Below are 23,413 nucleotides of genomic sequence, written 5' to 3'. Positions count from 1 at the left end.
GCTCTTAATTAAGGGAAATATACATCTGCTGGTTCTGTATACAATGTCTATTTCAGTGCAGATGTACAAAAGTGTAATCCATTTCTTGGACCGTTATACCAGCTGTAGAAGTTTATCATTTAATGTGGAGACTCAAGATAAACCATCCCCACACTCTGGTCTAATGGAACACATGAGCAGAGAAAGGTCATGCTATAATGGAAGAGAAGCAGAGAGCCACTACTGTCTCATCTGTAAACAGTTAATCACTGCTCCATCAGTGGTGGATGGATGGGGTTTTTATAGACACCAATTTACACAGTCTTGTCATTAACTTAATTTATTATGAAATAATGTACAGATATATGAACATTAATTGATTGAAAGCCTCCACTGGGAACAGTTAAATGAAGTGGAGGTTTTTCCTCCAAGATGATTCAAACACAGAGATGATGGCGCTCCACAGCCACCGTGACTCTTTCTGTTTGGAGAGGGGTGGAAGTAATAAAAATTAAATTTTTACTTTATATTGGCTTCCAGGAGGCTGTGTCTCAGCACTCTGATTATGTCACTATGTTACTGAGGTGACTATTTTTGGAACTATGATGTTCTCTCACACAGGAAAGAAGCATAGTGTAGCTTCAGCACCACTGCTCTAGAAAACAAAGTAAAAAATAACTAAGCTTTTCACTGCATTTCCTCCATAAAAGAGAGAACACTTTAACAGACGGTGTTTCCATCACAGCCTGCTCGGTCTAACTTCTGAAATTGACTTGCTTTTATTGCTCTTATTTTTAAACTGTTAATTTTGAGTGCTAAACACCTGAAAAAACTGCAACTCTAAAATACATTGTTTAATGTTTAAGTGATTAAAATCAGAAAGCCATTCAAAATACTATAACATTAATCTAAGAACTTTTATATTAACATTTGCAAACACCTACCGTAGGAAAAATGTATTTGATGTTGGACTTTGAAAAGTCAGCTGCTCTCATTTCAGAGAAACCAGCAGGAGCTGGTTGATTGAATTACAGTCACAGATGCAGAGAAATGTGTGTGTGTTACTGTGGCAGTAGATGAAGATCAACCTCCAGAAACAATCAGCTCTCCACTCTGTCTCACTGAATAAAGGATGTGACCGTAAAAAGCAGCAAAGCTGTTGTGTTTACACAAATGCAAATGAGTTCTTTTAAAATGCATTTTCCCCATGCAGTTTGCAGCCACTGGCAGCAGACGCTGCTCGATTGATTCTACATATTTCATTGCATTTATCATCAGGCCTGACATGATCTCCTTCTGCCTTTTTGCAGTGTACAGAAGCTCAGTGAGTTTTTCTCGAGTGATGAGATTGGAGACGAGCAGGAGCCCAGTGCTGTGTTACCATCTGGTTCCAGTAATCACAACCAGAATAGATACCAGGCTGTGGTGAGTATTAACAAACTAACCCTGGATGTGCTCTACTTTGGTGCCAGATCAAAGCTGAATTACAGACTGCGGTCTGCCTCCCTTTTCATTGTCTCCCTGTTATTACCAATATTTCCTTTCTTTAACCTTTTAACTATGATCTAATCCTCCTCTAGTCAACCTCAAATTCTGTCCCGTCCTCCTCCTCTCTGTCCCGGCACCTCCAGCCGCTGAAGGTGGTGAACCGAAAACATCCTTCGAGGGACGAGTGGAACAACTACAGCTCCGAGGCGAATCGTGAGGGTGACGGACCTTCACAGGACATGGACCAGGACATTTGTATCAAGGTAAAAGTCAGAGAAAGTTCAGTTGTATGATTGGGCATTTCTACAACATAGGTTTGTCAGAATTACTTCAACAGGAAGTACTGTGCCTGCTCAGTTATTTATCTTTGTATCATTAATAAAATGTAAACAGAGAATGTCTAACAAGGTACAGTATATTCTCTTTACTAGTCATCGAATTAATTTAAATAGGGCAGCATTTATCCATGTAATTGAATCTATTTTTGACATTCCATTCAATCTGTGCTGTTGGTCAGATAACCAGTGGTTATTTCACCTGGACCGATGGACCGGCCACACTTTCCAACGTTGACATAAGAATTCCCTTTGGTGAGCGTCAAACAGTTTCTGATATTTCATTCTTTCTTCAAATACTTGTTGTTTTGTTGCCTCATTTTTACTTCTTCTCCTCCTCTTCAAATGTTCTCAGGTAAACTCACTATGATTGTGGGTCAGGTGGGCTGTGGAAAATCATCCCTGTTGTTAGCAGCGTTGGGGGAGATGCAGAGAGTGTCAGGAACAGTCACTTGGAACAGGTCAGTTTCATATTGATTATCTGCTTATCTTGGATGAATGGATGCATGGACGGATGGACAGATCGTTGTATGGATGAATTGATAGATGGATGAAGAGATGGACGATGGGTAGCGGAATGTCATTTTTTTTTATTGGACATTATTCAGCTCACGACTTTACCTCACGGTGACAGACATCTGATTGTGAATGCAGACACTAACACTATAATTAACATGATGTTTAATCTTTTTGTGGAGCAATACGGAGATATGAGGACAAACCAAAGGTGTGAAAAAAGACTGGTGATCTGTATGCATAACTGGCACTGAGCCTTTGTTAGCAGGATGTTGAAAATCTTGCAGACATGTATTTAAATAATAAATAGCTGTAGCTGACAGAGGTGATGCTGTATGGATGTAAGTCTAATGTGAAGCTTCTGTTCATAGAATATAGAACCTTAAAACACCACCACCACACCATCCAGGAGAATTGCTCCCCACAGAGTCTTACACCTTGGTCGATATCATAACAACTTCAAGCCTCTCTGGTAATTGTTCTGTCAGAGCAGTTGTGTGCAGTTATTTATGTGCTTGGCTGCACTTGTAGGTTCTCTAGCTCTGATGGAGCTGTGTAACATGTGATTTTGTTGCCCTGTTGCCATGACACAGCACAGTAACGAATATGGATTTATAGGCCATCAACAATGCGGCAATCATTTTTTATTGCTGAACTGTAGAGTGCGGGAAGTGAGGTTCTCTTTACATGCACCACTGACCTAAAATGAGTTGGGGAAACCTCTCAGATAAACAGCGGCAGGTGCAGAATGAGGATACAGCTACACCTGCCCTGTTGATACAGTTTCATTAGCTGTGATATTGTGTAACTTGTTTTTCTCCGGAGGCTGGAAACCCTCGATTCTACTATGAACAAACCTTTTTGTTGGGTGTTTTTCAGTAGCAGATCATTTACCATTGTTGATCAGTGTTAGTCTTAGGGTGATTACTTTGACTTTCTAAGCTGGTCTATCTGTATAGAGTTTGTTCTCCAAAAGTTTGCTTGGGACTCCAGTAATAAAGAACTACATCACACAGTAAGATCACAGATCAGGGCTGCTCAATAACTAGATCGCAATCTGCCAGTAGATGGTGAAGGAATTATGATTATTAGGATTATGAGCAATTAAAATAATAAATAAATAACATAAAAATATAATTATGTTGTGGTCAGTGTCTTTGTGGTGTGAAGTATGAGTAAATGTATAAAGTGTTTTCAATGTAGGTACATCACTTTAGCCTTGTCATTTAAACAGTAGCTCCCATGCCAATAAAGCGTGGACACCCCTGCATTGGATTGACCGTTGGTGAGAATGTGTGTGTGTGTGTGTGTGTGTGTGTGTAAAAACAGTTGTTCGTCTCGTCTTTGGCTCTGTAATGGACTGGCGAACTACCTAGGGTGAACCTCGCCCTGTCAGATGTATGATGGGATTGGCTTTATCCCTGTGTGCCTCCCTAGAAATCACTATGCAGTAGAAAGAAAGCAACTCAAGTCTGTCAGCTGTTATTAAAACCTAAATAAGAAATGAAGAGGTCGGTGGGCTTGGAGGAATCGACTCATTTTAATATTTAAATCTTTATATTGACTTCTTTTTAATATAGTTGTATTTGATTATTTAACATGAGGATGTAGCTGTAAATATGGTTTGCCACATCTCGCTAGTGTTCTGAAGCTAGTTGGTGCTTCACCCTGCAAATATTCCTAGTTCTTGCTTTGACTGAGTGTGAGATTTATAATTATAACTCAACTCATTGCATTTCATAATATACTGTACTTATAATAATATATATAGCCCCCCTTGGTGTCCATATAGAGCAACTACAGTGCTATCATTCTCCACCGTGCAAAATAATAAAAAGTAGCTAGCTCAGCATTAGTCTAGAAGAAATTAAAAAATGTCAGTATAAATATCAATTATACGTACATCAGCTGCTTATGCGAAACATTGGTTCCAAACCCAAGCCCCCCTCAAACAGTGACACATTTACAGCTAATTCTTCAATACTCAGCTGAACTTCATTAAAAACACCAACTCCTTCAAAGCTGAATTACAATCCATTGCAGTTTTCTTTTTCAGTGAAAAGAAAATATTAAAATTAAAATTAATTTGCTTTGCTGTGCCCCCCTGCATTAGCTCCTTTTGTGGTGGGTTCAACCCTATTAGCCAAACCAGTGCCTTAAAATATAAAGGTAATAATCTGCATGATGTCTGTCACATCTGAACTTTATATCAGCCACCCAGCTTGGTAATGCTATCACTCTCAATTTGTCAGCTAGGTCTCTGCTCTGTCCTATTCAGATTGTCACAGTTTTTTCTGGCAGCTACACAAACTCTCAAACAGCTCTATATTCTGTCCTGATGCCAGGGTCTTGTTGGCACTTCCTCTTTAGATATTAGGTAGGACTGAACACCCTGCTGGGCGTGAAATCCATAACTTACCATGTGTCCTTGAGAAAGTGTGGACTCTTTCCAGCTCGAGAATCACAACCCACATTCACTGGAATGTGTGTCTGTGTTTTCACAGTGTTTGTTGTGTTTGTGTTGTTGCTTGTGTCCCACTCAGGGGTATTTATAGCTACACATTGGCCCAAGGGTGTGTAGCGGGCAAAAGGTGTCAGCACATGAAACTAAATGTCCAGTGGCTATTTCCAAGAAGCCTTGTGACTGTGAGGGGGTAAATGCAAATGAGGTAACCACTAGTTTTAAAGTTATTGGTGAGTCAGTTGTTCCTGATCAACTGATTGCGTTTCCATTCTGAGAGAGAGTAGACCGCCTCATAATTAACCTGGGTAAATAATCCACTAATGCAGTAATGACATGAGCTTTCTCCCGTTTCACATGATCTTCCTCAGCAGAGGTCACTGCCAGGTGACTGCAAAGTGTTTTCTTTATTGAAGCCACTTCAAGTATTTGTCCACAAAATGTCAGGACAGCAGCTGACCAAACAGTCTCACCACAAGGTCTACTCTGTCTGTACGGTTAGTGTCATTGTATTTCCTCTTATCTTTCAGCTTCTGTTTACTGTCTTCTTGGGTTTTTTTATGTTTTGTTCCAGAATCACTTTTATTTGTTTAAGAAAACAAACATTTTTGGACTTTTTAAATCCTTTATTTAAGACTTTTTGGAAGATTTTTCCGGGGTAAATTAAGAATTAATTTTTATTTTTTTTTATGCTGGATTGTCCCTCTAAATGAAAAGGTCTTTAACAGCATGGTATTCAATACAGGAACTGACATTTAATTAAGAGATTACAATCAACTTTTACAATCAACTTTTTAAAAATATATAGATATTTAAGTGTTTGAGACGTAACTTTCTAAAGATTTCTTACACAGCACATTTTTTCTCTTACCAGAAACACCTAAATATAGATATGTGGCATAAACCAGTCACACAAACAGGCAGAGGATGCTGGGATATTATTAAATAAAATGCATGTGGCTCTATCCCCCTCTCCTGCAGGGAATGCTTTATAAAAAGGCAACATCTTCAAGATTAGCTATTCCCCACAGGACATAAAAAATCGAGATGTGAGCCAACAACCTAACACAGAAGGACAGACTGCGTTACTGAATGCTGAGTGTTCAGTGACATATAAGGGACAGTGTGGCTGTACACAGGCACTAATGTGAGACAACTTCAACTACACTATAACTATACCCTAGCATTTGTATGTATATTATCACTATATCAATCCACTATGTGGATCCAGAGTGTTGTGGCAAGGAGCAAGCCTGTCTGGCAAGGAGAGAGTCCTGGGTTTGATTCCCAGTGGCACCACACACTTGCACCTCCAAGGGGCAGCCTATTGCAGCAGATCTGCTGTTGACACAGGGATTTCCCAAGTGTGGTATCAATACAATTATAATTAATATTATGGTTTTTTTACATAAATGTTTACATATTTGTAAAATGAAAAGGGAAAAATAAAAGAATTTACTTTACACCTCTAGTGGCCAAGTAGTATATGATAATTATATAAGGTTTTTTGTGAGTCTCTAAATATATTTTCTTTGAAGTAAGCCAAGAGTATAACACATTAATTCTAGTTTATAAGAGAAGATAATTGCATTTCACCAACAACCTGTCATTTCCACTGCTGGGATCCCTATAACACTTACTCACTCCTTTTGCCTACCGTTGACCTCATTTCCCCTCTACTCTCATGCCAAATATGGAACAGGGCTTGGAGTGTCTAGGATAACTCTGCAACACTATTTGTATCTTGACGACAATATCGTGTCAACGTGGTGCTGGCTAGATATCGTTTCTCGAGTCTTTACAGCCATCTAAAGAGCCAGGTCTCCAAAATAACCTTCTGAAGTAATGAGCTGCACTCAGTTAATGGTATACACCTGTCACCCCCATGCCAGACATTTCATGTGAAACCAGCGTATTGGTAACAATGACGTTTATTTGTTGACAAATAAGGAACAATGTTTGGTCATTAGAAGGCATGGTCATTATGTTCCTTTACTCCCTCCATCATCAAGGTGCCTTTATGATGGGCGTTTTAGTTGAGAGACAATCAGAGGGAGAGGTAGACTGCGTTGATGATTACACTGGAGTGACTCACTGCTTTGTACAAGTCTTTTCAAAATGATCCTAATGTGGCCTTGCCCTCTTGACTAATGTGAAGAGGAAATCCTGAATGGTTTATTTAGATGTCATCTGGCCTTAAATCATTAGGTAATGATGTCTGATTAGGTTATTTTCTTCTCTGAAGGACAGTATTTACCACCTTCTGCTGGGAAATGGGCAGTTTGGCAGAATTCCCTCTGAGCAAAAAGTACTTAACTTTATTTATTTTGCAGGCTCTTGCTGCTAAGGAAAAGCAATTCTTGTTAGTTGCTTTTATTTTATTTCTACATGAACCCATACCCCCTCTGACTGAATTAGTAACTTGGTCTTCATATAGACCGGAATACGAAGGTTACACTGATTCATGAAAGCTTCAGTGTAAATATTCTGTTTCAGTGGGTGATTCACAAAAGCTTCCTAAAATGTATATGTAATTACTGTCGTAATTAATTTTCAATATGTATTATTATTAACATTTTCTGTGACAGTGTTGTTTATGCTAGCGAGACATAATTTCAGCCCCTCTCAGGTGTCAGCCACAAGTTTACGTCCTGACAGCTGCACTCTCCTATGCTGCATAGGCTGATCCCTGAAACCTGCTGCAGTCAAACTGTGCAAATCAGCTTCTGCTTCATGTTTCCTGCCATCATCTGACAACGACTGAGACTGTGTTGACTTGTTAAAACTAAAAATAAATGGGTGAAGCTACCATCAGCCAATCAAATTCATTCATTTGAAAACTGGTTTTTGTGGTAAGAAGTTTGTCCCAGAACAGCATTTTCCTCCCATCTGGACCTTGTAAGGAGGTTCTGTGGTCTGACTCAGACTCGAGGCCATTTCAACACTTTGTTTTAAGGTGATGAAAGGTCAAATTTGGTTTGGGGTTAGAATCAGGGTTTAAAATGTTTTTGGGATAGTTAGGGTTAGGGCATAGGCCCATAGGCAATTAAATGTGGATGCTTTTAAATATTCCCCTCTAAATATTGACATTGAATACCCTGTCATAATTAATTTTCAATATGTATTATTATTAACAGTTTGTGTGACAGAGTTGTTTATGCTAGGTAGACATAATTTCAGCCCCTCTCAGGTGTCAGCCACCAGTTTACATCCTGACAGATGCACTATCCTATGCTGCAAAGGTTTGCAGAATGCATTGCATAGAATGCATCGTTATCTTTTATGCTAAAACTATTTTATGCAAGAAGTAGCAAAAATGTTGGGTTATTGTAAAGCATGTAATTGCCTCACTCTTCCCTGCAGGGGGAGCGATGTATGCACTGATTCTGCCAGTACACCGCCTTATTTTCAAATTCTTAAATTAAATTAATGAAATTATTCTAGATTTATGCATTTTGTGAAACATTGTCAATATTGATGTTTTAAAATGTATGCAAAAATGCAGCCAAGGTTTAATGTTAGCACACTATAGTGAACGTGCTACACCAGACAATGGAACTATTTCTGGTCCCTAAGCCAGAGTTTACTAGCAGTGTTTACTACTGCATTTAGCTGGCTCATTGTCTCTAATGTGCATTTCCTACAGCCACAGTCATTAATAACCCTTAATATATTCAGTGTTTTTGTTGAAGGTTTTAACATGATTAGGTTTACATAAAGCAGTTCACTCACCTGCAAGCTGTCAAACAGTGATGAGTCTGGAATGAAATTAAGTTAATTATTTCAAGCTGAGCTCCGTCAGTGGTAAATTTTACACTTAATCTGCTTTTAAAAAAAATTGAATAGCAGCATTTGTAAATCCTGCTGTTCTTGAATTTTACAGCTTTCATCACTGGCATGTAATGTTTCTATTTTCCGCAGCCTACCAAGCCTGGAGTCTGAAAGAGATGAAAGGTGAGTTGGGAAAAATGTCCGAGTTAAACCCATGTGGAATTATTTCCGCAATTTGACCTGAACTCAGCAACATAAAATCTCTTCATTCGTATAGTGTGTGATTTGAGATGATTTTAAAAACATTTGTTTCAGCACAGTATACATACTTGATATGAATTTTAGTTGATGTTCATCTGTGCATTTTGATTCCCCTCTAAATATTGACATTGAATACCCTGTCATGTCTGTCAGTATACTAGTATACTTATTAACAGTTTGTGTGACAGAGTTGTTTATGCTAGGTAGACATAACTACTAGTATACTAGTATACTGACAGACAGAGGCCTCCTGTTGATGAAAAAAATGCCTGATGTTTATTTCTAAATCAGCAAATTACAGGAAGAAGAACAGGGAGGGGCTGAATTTAGGGGTGGAGTATTTTTAGGAAGGATTAGATCACATCTAATGGGAGATGTGTTCATGTAGGGCAGCAATTGGTGTATTCAGCTGCTCAGCAGATATATAATTGCTCTGCTGAGAGAAACGTGTGTCAGTGTGAGAAATCAGTAGGGGGGGGGCAAAGTGTAAACATTTACACTTATTACCACTGAATTTGGTAGTATAGAAGAAACAACATTTGCAAAATAGAAATTCCCTAATTATATCAAACGTTATTCGTGCGGAGTGAGAAACTTCTATGTACCATTTACAGTATATATATGAAAATGAGAAAACAAATAGTCATATTTTATTAATAATGTTAATTAAAATATGTTTGTCTATTCAATGCTTCCTTAAGAGTTTAGAGGGCAAACCCTTGGGATTTAGGGATTAGGTGGAATCAAATCTGCAGGCTTCTAATCATCAGACCACTACACTGCACCACTCTATTCCTCTTAACCAGAAGTCATTAGTCACAATCACAAATTATATAAGATTTAAAAAAACAAACAAAAAAAAGAGTCAAAATCAGTAGCAAAGAAGATTCTTAAAAGCAGCACAAAATGCCTGTTTCTTCATACACAGAGTAACAACAACATTAACACTGTGTGCATTTGCTTAAACATTACAGCTACAGTATAAAAGCTGCTAAATGTGAGGTTATACATCTAATGTGTTGTATGTTTTTTTTCCTCTGCAGTCCTACAGACAGAGATGTGGCCATAGATGGAGATGTCAGGTGAGTTCAAACGGTACAGCGTAGCACACCCGGCCGCCTTCAGGGAGAGATCCGGCAGCATTATCAGCTGAGCAGAGCAGCACGTCTACTTGTTATCTAAAAATTCACTACATTCAATCCTGAAGAGGACAATCCCTCTGCTCTAATGTCTGCCTCAACCTTCAACCTTTTATTAACTGCACAAATAAAACCCAGCCATTAATGAACCATCAACTTTAGTGGAGTCTTTAACATGTGACTGATAGTTTCCTGTGGACCAGGGGTCAAACCGTGTGACCACCCGACCCATGCGTTTAACAAAACCTGTAGAGTATTAAGAGGTCAATTTTAAATCAACAGATTATTGTGTGTGTGTAATTTTACACCTCTGTCAGAAAGAGAAGCCCTGTGGCCTACGCTTCCCAGAAGCCCTGGCTGTTAAACGTCACAGTTGTGGAGAACATCACGTTCGAGATGCCCATGATAAAACCAAGGTAAGAGCTCATAACTGCAGTGAGTTGTTTAATTTGTATTTGTATATTTATTACATTTGCAAAGGTTTAGGTTACCATAATCATGGCATATAAATACATATAACACATTTTAAATATGCTCGCAAAAATCAATTACAGCTGTGATACAGTAGCTTCAGGTGCTATACCAAGAAAATAATGGACTATTTTAGAAAAAAATAAATAAATAAAATTAAAAACATTGAATTAAAAATGTGTTTCCTTAAGATATAATGTCCATAAGAAGAAGAAATCCTCTTGTTAAAAAACCTGGCCCCACTGTAGTGGATTATTTTCCTGTGTCTCTTCTGTAAAAACAACAGTTCACTGCAGATCAATCAGAGGTCGTGAGTGTGAATTGTTGTTTGTCTATAAATGTAGCCCTGGGGTAAACTGCTGAACTGTGTATCCTATCTGAAAGGACGTAGGTGTAGAAGATAGATGACCACTCCAGCTTCTTTTCAAAATATTTCTAATATTATAATATATTTTTAATTTATATTTTATTATAATATATACATATGTATATAATATAATATTTATCACACAGACAGTTATTTTTATGGGTCACATGTTTAAACGATGCCTGTGTCTAAAGCAAAGTACAGGGGAACCTCTGTTTTTCAGACTTAATTCATTCCTGAAAGCTGAAAACTGAAATAATTTTCCCCATAGTAATTAATGTAAAATGGATTAAACTGTTCCTGGACTCCAGGTGCTTGGTTATTCAACAGTATTTTGTCTACATGTTCAAAAACAAAACCAACAAAAAATAATTAGATCTAACAAAAAAAAGATAAACGCAACTGAATAAAGAATGAAGCTATAAATAGGAAAGGCAATTTCATTCCTCCTTACCAGTGCTATGGAGCCACAAACCCAGGCACTTATTGATCACTTGCTGCTTGTGTGGTACTGACTTTTGTTCGGCGTTATGGTACTACAACCGGGACAACTTTTGGTTAAGAATATTGTTCGTGAACCGAATTGTTCAAAAAAGGAAGGTTTCGATAACTGAGGATCCACTGTATGTAAATGATTATTTTTTTTGGAACATCAGTCAATCAACTTTTGACTGTTCATCACGGAGATGTGTCTGATAAATTCATTTACCGCCCACATCTGTAGTCCAAACACATTACTAATGGATGCTCTGTGCTGTGCTCTGCTTGTCTGTCAGATACAAAGCTGTGATCGATGCCTGCTCTCTTCAGGCTGACATTGACATCCTTCCAGAAGGAGACCAGACAGAGATTGGAGAGCGGGTTGGTGTACTGATCCATGCTGCTGACCTTGTTCAGCCAGATTTGGTGTTAAGCTAGTAACATTTTTTTTACTGATACAGTTGGTTCCTCTGCATCACTTCAGCCATGTTTTCATTTCTGCTGCAGGGAATCATTCTGTCTGGTGGACAAAAACAGCGAATCGGCGTGGCCAGAGCCATGTACCAGCAGACCAACGTGATTTTTCTTGTAAGTCTGTTCCTCACGGAGTCAGCAGGACTAGATGAAAGAGCGATTAGCATTTAATTTAACCTTTAATTACCACCGTTAATACTGAGTCAATGGCTGCATTTGTATCATTGGTTCTTGGCTTACAGCTCCCAAAAAAGACAGAAACAGAATGTGGTCAGATACAAAATCCACTTACCGATAATTTATTGAACTTTTAGTTTAATATTTATTGCAGTCAACATTTTTTTACATGTTGATATGTTGCTTTTCTTTTTACAGTAACTATAATAAATTTTGACATTAAAATGATTTGTTCCAATATAAAGTTTGGTTAAAATGAAGAGTAAAAGGGTTAATATTATATATATTATATATTTTCTATTTAAATTATTGATTCTCCTCCTCCTTATTTGTATCAAGTCTGACTGTATTTTTATTTTTTGTTTTTTTAGGATGACCCCTTTTCTGCCTTGGACATCCACCTCAGTGACCACCTGATGCAGGACGGTATATTGAAGTTCCTGAGGGAGGAGAAGAGGACGGTGGTGTTGGTTACCCATAAACTTCAGTATTTACCTCACGCAGACTGGGTAAGACCAGAGGGCAGGCATGTGTTCGACAGAGGTCATTGTCTTGTCAGTCTAAAAACGTTATTTCCCATCAATATAACAATACTAACGATACCATTCATGGTACAAACTATTTATCATCGTACATGCAAATGTACCATATTGTATAAAGATGATTCCAGCAGTCTAAGCCCTGCCAATCACACGGTGTGTGTGTGTGTCTGTCTATCATCAGATTATTGCCATGAAAGATGGCACCATCCAGACTGAAGGCACTTTGAAGGACATCCAGAACAGTGAGCCAGAACTATTTGAGCAGTGGAAAACCCTGATGCACAGACAGGACCAGGAGTTTGAAAAGGTGATCAATTACAGTTAAGTTTAAAGTGCTAAATGATTTACTTCAACGTTTAATTTTCTTAATTTAATAGTCTTTTCTGGATTCAGGACAGGTGTCCAGAGTCTGACACAGTCTGGAGTAGATGTTTTGATCATCTGCCACTTTGCTCAATGAGACTTAATGAGCTTTTGGTTCATTCCCCCCAGGAGACAGTTGCAGCAAGTAATACAGATCTGGAGAGAAAAAACCTTCGGAGGGCCATGTACTCCAGAGAGGCTGCCAGGACGGAAGAGGACGAGGAAGGTGAGGGGACAACATTATATCCCTGCATTCTTTCACCTCTGATTTTGCTGTTAAAGTCGAGTCTTTATGCAGTATTTTTCAGAGATTTGAAGTCTAGTTTCCCACAGGTTTTTTTTCTAGAACCTGAGGCTCAGTGCAGCTTTTTAACTGTGGTTGTTTAGCACAGGAATTGTTAAACAAAAGTCAATCCTATTGGCAGCCCCCCGGCCGAGTTCATCCCACTGAAGTCTTCCATCCAGCTAATGTTGTTCACCAGGTTAAAACCCCATGAAGTACTCACAAAGATAATTACTAGTCAGCTGGTATTAGCTAGAGGTCTTCAACTACTATAGAAATAACTCTGGCTGACTAACATACATTTGAACAATTTCTGGGTGTCTGCTGGTGAATGTATTGGAAGGTGCTAAGGTACAGCGGCTGTACTCTTTATCTGTGTTCTGTGTTGTCTCCCGTGTGCTGGTGGCACCCTGGGATGGGCGAATACAATGGCTGCAGCAACTGGTGCTGCCCTCATACTTGATCGAGCAGGTGTGACCAGATGGCATGGCTTGAAACAAGTCAACTCAGAAACACACACACAAAACAGTGTGGCATTGTGATCTACGCAAACTACAGTTGTGTCAGCTTTTCCATTGTCTTTTCATTTTACTGTGTATCAATCAATGGCTCCTGAAAGCATGACTGTACGTAGATGGTGCTGGCATTATTCTGTTTAGCCGCTCTGTCCTTTCCCCCTTCTTTCATTTCCTGCTTCCCCTCTGCTTATAGCTTGTCTTAGCCCCCTGTTCATCCACGTGTTGATGCATGTTGCATACGTCGGAGAAGAGGAGGAGGCAGGAGGTACATGGGTCCTCACCCCAATTTGTGTTTGGCTGCTTTATTTCCTGCTTTATTTAGATAGAGGAGAATCTATATGTCACTAAATGTGTGTATTTCTGATAGAAAAATACAATCTTTTGCTTTCAATTATCCATTTGCTACAAAATGTTGGGTTCATGTTAATCCGTTTAAAGACAATGAAATGTAGGAGGAAAACAATAGGGGAAAAAAGTCATGAAATTAGTCATAAATTCAGTAGAGAGCACAGCCAACTGCAGTATCTAGGGGCTATAGACCCCTGTTAAAGACTTCTGCCTTAGGACAAAAGAAACTACAATTAATTTGAATGAGCATTGGTTTACTAAATATTCTGTACATACTTCAGCCTCCTTTATGCGCCTCCTCTCTCCTATGATTTTGTTGTTGTTGTTGTATTTACTTCTGCAGCAGTGCTGCAGGAAGAATTATGAAAATAAAAAAAATGTGAGAAAAAAAAGTAAAAATCTTAGTGAGATTTGTGGTGAGGATATCAGGAGGAATAACCTTAGAAATCATTTAATGTGAAGTCAGAGCTGGAGGTCAATACAAAGCTGTTTATCATGAGGTAAGAAAAGAAAGTGTTAGAGCACAGCACAGAGGTCAAAAGTAATCATTAATTCTAAACACACACACATCTCACATTCACATTCTATTTTTTTTTCTTTTGCTTGACGTCAGAGGAATCATCTGAGAGTGATGACGATGACAACCTGTCACAGGTGATGCGCCAGAGAGCCACCATCCCCTGGCGTTCCTGTGGCACCTACTTGTCCTCCGCTGGTCTCCTCCTGCTCTCCCTGCTCCTCTTTTCACAGCTCCTCAAGCACACCTTTATGGTGGCCATCGACTACTGGCTGGCACACTGGACCTCACATGTCATAAAGGCCAAGATAGACGCCCACGCTCGCAACTGTACCATGGGTCAGGTGAGACATTTTCTAATGCTGTGGAAATAACCAACGTGTTTAAAGAGTTGAATATTTATGAAGTTATGTGTTGCTTTTGAATATCTATGAATTAATTATATGGTAGTAGTAGTACTTATTAACAAGAAACAACCTCTTTGAGAATTAAGTAAGGAGCACTGAGTGAAAACTAAAGCACTGATCAGATGGAGTGAACACTGACTCCCTGAAATCATGATGCATGATGAATGACATGTTCTCGTTGGTGTAAATAGTGTAGTATTAGTCTTTATAATAATATATTTTGTTGCAGCCTAAAAGAAAATGAGGGAAAAAGAGTATAGTAGTCCACATATGAAGTCAAAAAAAACATTCACCCTCATGTTCACACTTTTTCTCAATTAAAGTGCCCATTTAACCTAATCCCACAACGTGCATGTATTGGAGGCTGAGGAGAGGCCCCAGAAAACACACACACAGACACAGACAGACTCACACTCTGGTAGAATGTACTAATTTAAAACTAAATCAAAAAAGTGCCTTTTAAGAGCACAGTATATAAAAACTGAATGTGATTGTTGAGTTGTAAAGGTTGAGCCCTGGGAGTAGCCAAACTGACTGCAAGAATAATTTGAACAAATGTCTCAGGGATAAAAAAAAAACCTTTTTCATGAAATTTAACACAGTCCTGCTGCTACTGAGCCATTTGTGGTTAGTGGTCCAATTTCCGGTTGTTTATAGTATAGGCTTCTTTTTTAGCTTTGCCTCGTGGCTGTCAGTTACTGGTATTTGTTGAATACAAAATTAGGTCACAAGAAAAAAATAGCATAGAGTTTTGTTCTCAACTTACATTATTTATTTTATAGCCCAGGTAAATGAACAGACCAATGAGCTGGATCCATGCAGCACAACAACATTCAATGTCCTTCTCTTCTCACATTTTCACTGACTACACCCAAAAGTCAGACACTGGAGAACTCACCCATGCAAATACACTTGCCCAAATTTTTCAGTCTACTGTAAATACTGGCTGAAGGTTAGAGCTGCGTTGTTGTCATATTGAGGTCGCAGCAGCTGTCGGTGAGCTCTCATGTTCCAGCACCAATAAGCAGCACTGTTATGTGTGTGCGTTTACGTAGGTCAAATAAGCAGCACTGTTATGTGTGTGCGTGTATGTGGGTATTCACAGGTCTCCGTGTGCTTGTGTGATTATGTGTCTTCTCATTCTGTGAACCAAAATGTCAGGTCACATTTCACGGTCACATGGAGGCTAAAGACACAGACCAGGGCAGCTGTTTTTGAAGTGTCTTCTCTCCTCATGTCCACTTCTTACCCTGTGGACAGGTCTCACTCTCCCCTCTACAAATAGACTCTGTGACAAAACTCCAGGAAGCCTGTCACCGTAGTGCGGTGTAAATCTTTCTTGGGCTGTGATTCAGTTTGTCTTCAGCAGCTTTATCTCACCGGTAATGTTTGGATTACTATTAGTGTTCATGTGAAAATGATTATCTGGTAATTCATTTAACATTTTGATGTGGATATACATTTTTAACTTTTTTTCAGAAAGTTTCAGAAAGTAAATAATAAGAGCGAAACACAAAGGAGGCAGGTGCGCCTTTACAGCCTTTAGGGAGGCCGACAACATTTTTTGCAGTATTATAACTTTATTCATGGGTCCCTAGAATCCTTCTCCCCTTCAGTGGGGCAAAGAGTGGAGGTGAACTGAGGACACGGTGCAGCTTGTTGCATTAACACTTCAAATGTTGGCAGTGTTAAAAGCCTGACTGGCTTGTTTCCAAGAAGAAAGCTAATTTACCACCAGTCTCTGTGTTTAATTAGGCCTTTAATTACTCTGAAGGCAAACTGAGAGAGAGGAGCCACCTGTGTGTGCTGTGACTGTCTGACACACATACAAAATGTAATGTAGTGTAATGGTAGTATTGTCTCTCACTTTGTTGTGTTTCAGGACTGTGGCCTGAGTCACTCCTGGTACCTGACGGTGTTCAGTGTGCTCTGCTGCCTGGGCATCGTCCTGTGTCTTGCCACCTCTGTGGCCGTGGAGTGGACAGGACTCAAAGTGGCCAAAGAGCTCCACCACAACCTGCTCAACAAAATCATACTGGCACCCATGAGGTGTGTATGCTCAGGTGTTGTGAAGGAGCTTGTGCTGAAATGGGTCATCCGTGTCAAAGGAAACACCGATAAAAGCATCAGTTTTCGCTTCATTACTTGGAACACCATCTGTTCAACTTACGAAAAACCACAGAGATTGCTGACATAGAGACGCCCACGTGCACATTAGCATCCAGAATGTACTGCATGTACAGCACTCCAGTCACACGTGAATAAACACTGTTTCAGATAAAAACACAAGACACTTTGACAGCTATTTGTATAACATTGGGCGATATAATTATTCTTTACCTATTTTTAATAATAATAATTTTTACACTTCTACTGTTACAATTGATATTTCTTTTTACCTACCTTTAACCCTACCATGCTGATGTGATGCTAAATTTTCCATTTGGGGATCAGTGAAGTACATTGCTCCATATGTATATTTATATTAGCAGTATTACTACTAGTGATTTGTTTGCATTCCGACCATCATAAAACAGAGAGAGAAGCTGCGCCGATGAAGAATATGAAATCAAATATATTTGATCAGTAAAATTGTTATTTATTAAAAGAACACGGTCCAGACCTGCTTTATAGTGAAGGTGAACTGAAATGGAAAATGCCGTGAAGGATAGAAGAATATAGAAGAATAGTAGTGGTAGTAGTAAAAAATGTAGATGATGCTTTTGATATAACAGTTGTGGTGATAACTCTGTAGTAGTAGTAGTCTCCACAGTTGTTTTTGTTGTTATCATTACTATTAGATGTATTAGTACTGGTCAAAGTACTGTAGGAGTAATAGCAGTGTTAGTAGTATTAATGAGCATTTGTACGTATTCTTATTGAAATTATTAGTAACAATAGTTGCCGCAGTAGTTGTGGTAATGATAGCAGTAGTAGTATTAGTCCTGAGTGTAGTAGTAGTAGTATTAGTAGTAGTTCTGAAGGCAGGTTTAGTCTGGCATAATGTTATCAAATAGTGACAGTGGTATTACACAGTCCTCCACTCTGTTCCTGTCTCCAGACTCTTTGAGACGACTCCACTCGGCAGCATCCTCAACAGGTTTTCTACAGACACTAACACCATTGATCAGCACATCCCCTCCACCCTGGAATGTCTGTCCCGTTCTACCCTGTTATGTGTGTCCGCTCTGGGTGTCATCTCCTACGTGACCCCTGTCTTTCTCTTCGCACTCCTGCCACTGGCCATCGCCTGCTACTTCATTCAGAAGTACTTCCGTGTGGCGTCCAGGTAAGTTAGACGCACAACGGATTTCATGTTTTACATTATTTTTTAAATCACATTTTATTAAATAAACTGATCACTCTGACCCTGACCTTACGACCCCTCTCTTTTACCCTGTGCTCAGGGACCTGCAGCAGCTGGAGGACAGCACCCAGCTCCCTCTCCTGTCCCACTTCTCAGAGACAGTGGAAGGTCTCACCACCATCAGGGCACTCAGGTAAGAAACCTAAGCTTCAGAATTGCTCCCTCTTCAGTTGATCATGAAGAGACGTCATGATGTTATGATTCAGCCACACAAGCACTGACAGTGTAAGGATGACAGAAACAATCGTCCTTTTTTTCTTATCTTCGCCTTTCTGTTTTTCAGGATGACACTGAGTTATAACAGCCAATTTGTGTGTTTCACGATTAAAATATTTTCTCTGTTGTTAGGTACGAGCCCAGGTTCAGACAGAGGTTACTGCAGTTCACTGATGCCAACAACATCGCTTCTCTATTCCTCACAGCAGCCAATCGGTGGTTGGAGGTCCGGATGGTAAAGTCATATCTTTTAGCTTTAATAAAACCAGTGCTGATGACTGTTAAACACAACAGCAGCTTGTTTACATTGATGCTGAAGTGACCGAGTAACTGCTCCCTCTGCTGGGACAATGTTTTTGTTTTTTTTATCTAAGCATTTATCGTTTGTCTAAGCTGAGGAGGAGACTGAGAAGAGGACAAATCTTTGTTCGTTTGGTTGTTATTTGTTGTTACATGACACACACTGGCTGTCTCCCTCTATGCAGGAGTATATTGGGGCCTGTGTGGTGCTGGTTGCAGCTGTTGCCTCCATCACTAACTCGCTCTACAGTCACCTGTCTACCGGACTTGTTGGACTTGGACTGACGTATGCTCTCATGGTGAGATGAGTTAAACGTCTGTACCGTGATCACATTTAATACTCTGCACAATTTGGTCGCATTTATGTGTAATTTATGATTCATTAGAATGAACTGAAAGAATATAAACATCATGCGAGTCATACTAACGGTTCATGTTTCCAGAAAGTAGGTCAACTTTGTTTTGGTATTTGCAAAGTTCTGATCTAAATGCATGAAAATCAGTGGCCAAAGCTGAGATTTGACCTTGGTTTGATACCTGGTACATTGTATGAACACTAGGTATTTTGCATATCTGATCAACTTCCCCCAACTTATCATCATTTTGCATGCTTTTTTATTTTAATTTTAGCTTTTAATTAATGATTGATTTGGGTTTTTTTGGGTGGTTTTTTTATGGCTATGGCTATATTTTATTGCAAAGATTAGCTATTTAGTTAAAGGTTTTAGTGAATGGATTTGGAAAATTACAGAAAACTTGAGATGTTTCCTTACTTACATTTCATTTTTTTATACTTACATTTCTACAGTTTCTATACAAATAGTTTTTTGTATAATAACACACAAGAACAGCAGCTTGTTAACCTTTTCAGAAGGCTTATTTGAAGACGTTATAAAACAAAACAGTGTTTGGGAGCTCACCTATAACCAGCATCATGGATGATCATGGTGATTACACTCCAGTAAATTTTTGGCTGCTATAATAAACTTTCTGAATGTCTCACAGCTTGTAATGCAATGACAGTGTCTGGGCTGCAAAGACTTTGTGCCTGTGTGGTGACAACCGCTCTCACTAACTCTTGTCCTCCCCCTCCTCTCTTTCCACATATCAGGTGTCAAACTACATGAACTGGATGGTTCGTAACCTGGCAGACATGGAAGTCCAGCTTGGCTCAGTGAAGAGGATTAACGGCCTGCTCAAAACTGAACCAGAGAATTACGAGGGGCTGCTCAGTGAGTGCAGTATAACACTGACAAGGTTTACTCTGAAAAACATAATCATTATTAACACCGTTAACTCAGGGGATTGTTGCTTTTCATTTCTGATGTTCAACTTGAGGCTCCATTTACCAGAGTTATATAGTACACTGATGCGGTTGAAATAGAGTTGTATTAACTTATACTTATATATCAACAGCTGAGTTATATACTTTTATCACATAGTAGTATCTCTCAAACAGGTATCTTTGTACTGTATGTTTATTATTTATATTCATTGTAGTAATTGCCAATATCCATTTCATTCGTATTTCTGTCATAATTCTTGTATCCATTTGTCGTCCTTCAAACAAAACAAAAAAAACAAACAAAAAAAAGTAAACAAGTTTTAAAAAGTTTTGTTTTGGTCAGGTAGGATATTTGCATATGACTTATTTTTTGTTAGCATTTAGATGCTAACTATGTTCTATGTTTAGTTAACTCGGCTATTCCAAAACATACCTTTTATGTGTATCTAGATAACATATACAGTAGCTACTTATATGATTATGTAACATAATTTAGACATCTTTTTATTCATCTCTGGCTCCTCAGTGCCGACTTTAACTTGTTTTCCATTGTGCTAGCTTTAACTCTTTATTTCTGATTTGCCTTTTCTTACTTTAGCCCAGATTTATGTTAACCTTTGGTTATTCATGTTAACTTGCACCTTATTTTAGCTTCTTGGATATTTAAGATTTGAGTTTTTCTAGCTATTTATGTTGTGTATATTTGGTATCTTCTTTGTACTTTTACTGTATTATAACAGGTTTTTAAAGGTTACATTTATTTATTTTATTTAGCTTTATGTTTTTTCTTTACTTTTCAGTTTACTTAAAAAATACTTTCATTTAAACCATCCCTGAAACACTCCTGTTACTAACACCCGACACAGGGGGCAGGTTTTTGGTGCTCAACAAACCATGGTCCTGCCAGGTCCTGGATTCAAACTGACATTACTGTGGTTATGAACCGGATCCTTTAACTGGCCCATTTAGTGTGACGTGTGATAGAGTGTCCTCTAATTTTCTTACACTGGTTTAAATGTCTGCTTTCAGCTGTTTCTCAAGTCCCTGACGGCTGGCCGCAGCAGGGCGAGATCAAAATTCAGAATCTGAGCGTCCGATACGATACCACACTGAAACCAGTGTTAAAAAACGTCAATGCACAAATCAGTCCTGGACAGAAGGTAAACAAGAAGAGATATGATCATGATAGGTGCCATTTTTGAAATAGGATATAGATGGTGGTGATGATGATGAAGATGATGATGATGATGATGGAATTTGTTTTCAGGTGGGGATCTGTGGGAGAACAGGCAGTGGTAAATCGTCATTCTCTCTGGCCTTCTTTCGCATGGTAGACATGTTTGAAGGTAAGTTTATATACCCAAAACCAAACATGATCCTAACCATATATATATATATATACACACACACACATATAAACATATATATATATATACATATATATGTGTATATATATATATATCAGTCTCTTTACATTACTTTTGGAAAACAACAGTAAAACAGGAAAAAAAAGTACATTTCAGCTACATGTTCTCGTTTTTTTATTTACTTATATCTGGCATCACCTATGGTTCTGTCTTAAGTTAATTGTAGGTCATTCCGTTTATGGTTTTGTGTGTCACCTCTCTCTCACTCACAGGAAGGATTGTGATCGACAACATCGATATTGCCAAGCTGCCACTGCAGACCCTGCGTTCTCGCTTGTCCATCATCCTTCAAGATCCCATTTTGTTCAGTGGCACCATCCGGTGCGGTTCCTGTCATTATGCCTCATTAGTCCGGCATTATTTAGCCATGGGTGACATTAGCTAGTGTGGGGCAGTAATGTATTGGTACAACATGGAGCATCTGAAAAAGCAGGAGCAGTTGGCCAAATGTGACACTCTTCAGAGAAGCATAACTAGAACAAAGGGTCTGAGATAAGAGGACATTCCTCTGAGAACTCTGCTGTAGGGGACTATTTATAGACACCAGTCATGGCTAACAGCTTTTGACATGCCCCAGAAGGATATATGAACAAGTGTGAGCAACAATGAGGATAGATTCTCTGAAAATGTGTGAAACTTGTGTGTTTGAGGGCAGGGTGTGATGACATTTTTGTCAATCAAACAAATGTGATTTTTAAACATCATAAACTGTAAACTATAAACTGTATAAAAATCTTTAATAACGCAATAGTGTGTTTGTGTGTGTTTGTGTAGGTTTAACCTGGACCCAGAGATGAAGGCCACAGATGAAATGCTATGGGAGGCACTGGAAATAGCTCAGCTAAAGCCTGTGGTGAAGTCACTTCCTGGAGGCCTGGGTGAGCAGATCTGCTTTATAGCATCTCATAAACACAACAATATTATCGTAGGAGGTGAATGTGTGACCTGAGGGAACATACGTAATCATTTCTTGTTTTGTATCACACTCACTTTCTTGTCCCCACGTTCACCTACTTGAATGTCAGCTAACAAACATGGAGCTGGTCTATCAGAATACATATTGTTATCATTCTGTTGCTGTTGCCTTTATCAGGGATGAGCAGTGATTTGGCAGTTCTTACAGCTAAGTTGAGGGTTGAAAGAAGCTGGGGATGTATTGTGTGGTAGAAGAGGAACTTTATAACAAGGGAACTCATCCACCAAATAGTGCCGTATCAGAATGCATGGCCATTCATTTTTAAACTTCCGTCAGACCTGCTGACTGTGTTTGTAGTGTGTCTGTGTTGCAGCAGAACAGACAGTGCCTCATCAACAGACCTAACATAGACAGTCCCTGAGGAATCACCACTAATACAATATTATGTTACAGTTTTCACTGCAAATGGATGAATAGTCAGGATGAATAGTCATACAGTTAATTTTCACTTGAGCCAGGTGTTTACAACAGAGGTGTGGCTCATTGTTGTAGGGACATGTTCTTGTGGTTCTTGTCTTTTGAGGATCATCAGGACATATTTGTGTAGAGTGTTAAAGAGAGTCTGTGGCGGTTTGCGCTTTGACTTAAAGTAGTCAAATTAGTGTTTTATGTTTCCTTGTAGTGTATTTATGAATTTTTTTCACACTATTATCATAGGTGTCTATTTGAAACAGCACTGCTCTGTGCTATATTTAACGTGGTAAATATGCACTCAGCACAGCCAAAAGTCTGGGATTGAACACAGACACAGGTTTTGTCATATAAATTATAAACGTATTTATATAATTTTATAATATATTATATAAATATAATATAAATACCTATGTATAAAATGTATATATATATATAACAATGCAGATAAATAAAATAAAACACATATTTATAAAAAGTAAAATATAAAAATAAGCTATATATATGTCAAACAAATAATAATAATAATAATAA

The 23,413-nt window shown here is 38.7% G+C and overlaps 1 protein-coding gene across 3 annotated transcripts in view; it reads left to right on the top strand.

Moving 5' to 3' along the window:
- The window catches only part of abcc8 (ATP-binding cassette, sub-family C (CFTR/MRP), member 8), a 39,683-nt gene extending 16,489 nt beyond the window's left edge, over positions 1–23,194 (top strand). For 2 of the 3 annotated variants that reach the window (XM_008337518.3, XM_025053810.1), the window contains exons 14-36: positions 1,290–1,404; positions 1,560–1,730; positions 1,985–2,057; positions 2,158–2,263; positions 8,701–8,733; positions 9,855–9,893; positions 10,268–10,366; positions 11,565–11,649; positions 11,776–11,856; positions 12,291–12,428; positions 12,643–12,768; positions 12,954–13,050; positions 14,587–14,834; positions 16,780–16,946; positions 17,959–18,186; positions 18,305–18,397; positions 18,613–18,715; positions 18,966–19,079; positions 19,892–20,012; positions 21,095–21,225; positions 21,333–21,411; positions 21,705–21,813; positions 22,267–23,194. In XM_008337518.3, the coding sequence (XP_008335740.3) occupies positions 1,290–1,404; positions 1,560–1,730; positions 1,985–2,057; positions 2,158–2,263; positions 8,701–8,733; positions 9,855–9,893; positions 10,268–10,366; positions 11,565–11,649; positions 11,776–11,856; positions 12,291–12,428; positions 12,643–12,768; positions 12,954–13,050; positions 14,587–14,834; positions 16,780–16,946; positions 17,959–18,186; positions 18,305–18,397; positions 18,613–18,715; positions 18,966–19,079; positions 19,892–20,012; positions 21,095–21,225; positions 21,333–21,411; positions 21,705–21,813; positions 22,267–22,441 (2,731 nt within the window). In that variant the 3' untranslated portion in view covers positions 22,442–23,194. The remainder of the gene's footprint in view (positions 1–1,289; positions 1,405–1,559; positions 1,731–1,984; positions 2,058–2,157; positions 2,264–8,700; positions 8,734–9,854; positions 9,894–10,267; positions 10,367–11,564; positions 11,650–11,775; positions 11,857–12,290; positions 12,429–12,642; positions 12,769–12,953; positions 13,051–14,586; positions 14,835–16,779; positions 16,947–17,958; positions 18,187–18,304; positions 18,398–18,612; positions 18,716–18,965; positions 19,080–19,891; positions 20,013–21,094; positions 21,226–21,332; positions 21,412–21,704; positions 21,814–22,266) is intronic. The other variant, XM_025053811.1, reaches the window with a different exon arrangement.
- Positions 23,195–23,413: the final 219 nt, after the last annotated feature.

The sequence above is a fragment of the Cynoglossus semilaevis genome, unplaced genomic scaffold (assembly GCF_000523025.1).
Source record: "Cynoglossus semilaevis isolate Cse_v1.0 unplaced genomic scaffold, Cse_v1.0 scaffold1382, whole genome shotgun sequence".
Classification (NCBI taxonomy): Eukaryota; Metazoa; Chordata; class Actinopteri; order Pleuronectiformes; family Cynoglossidae; genus Cynoglossus; species Cynoglossus semilaevis.
This window is presented reverse-complemented; position numbering and strand designations above follow the sequence as displayed.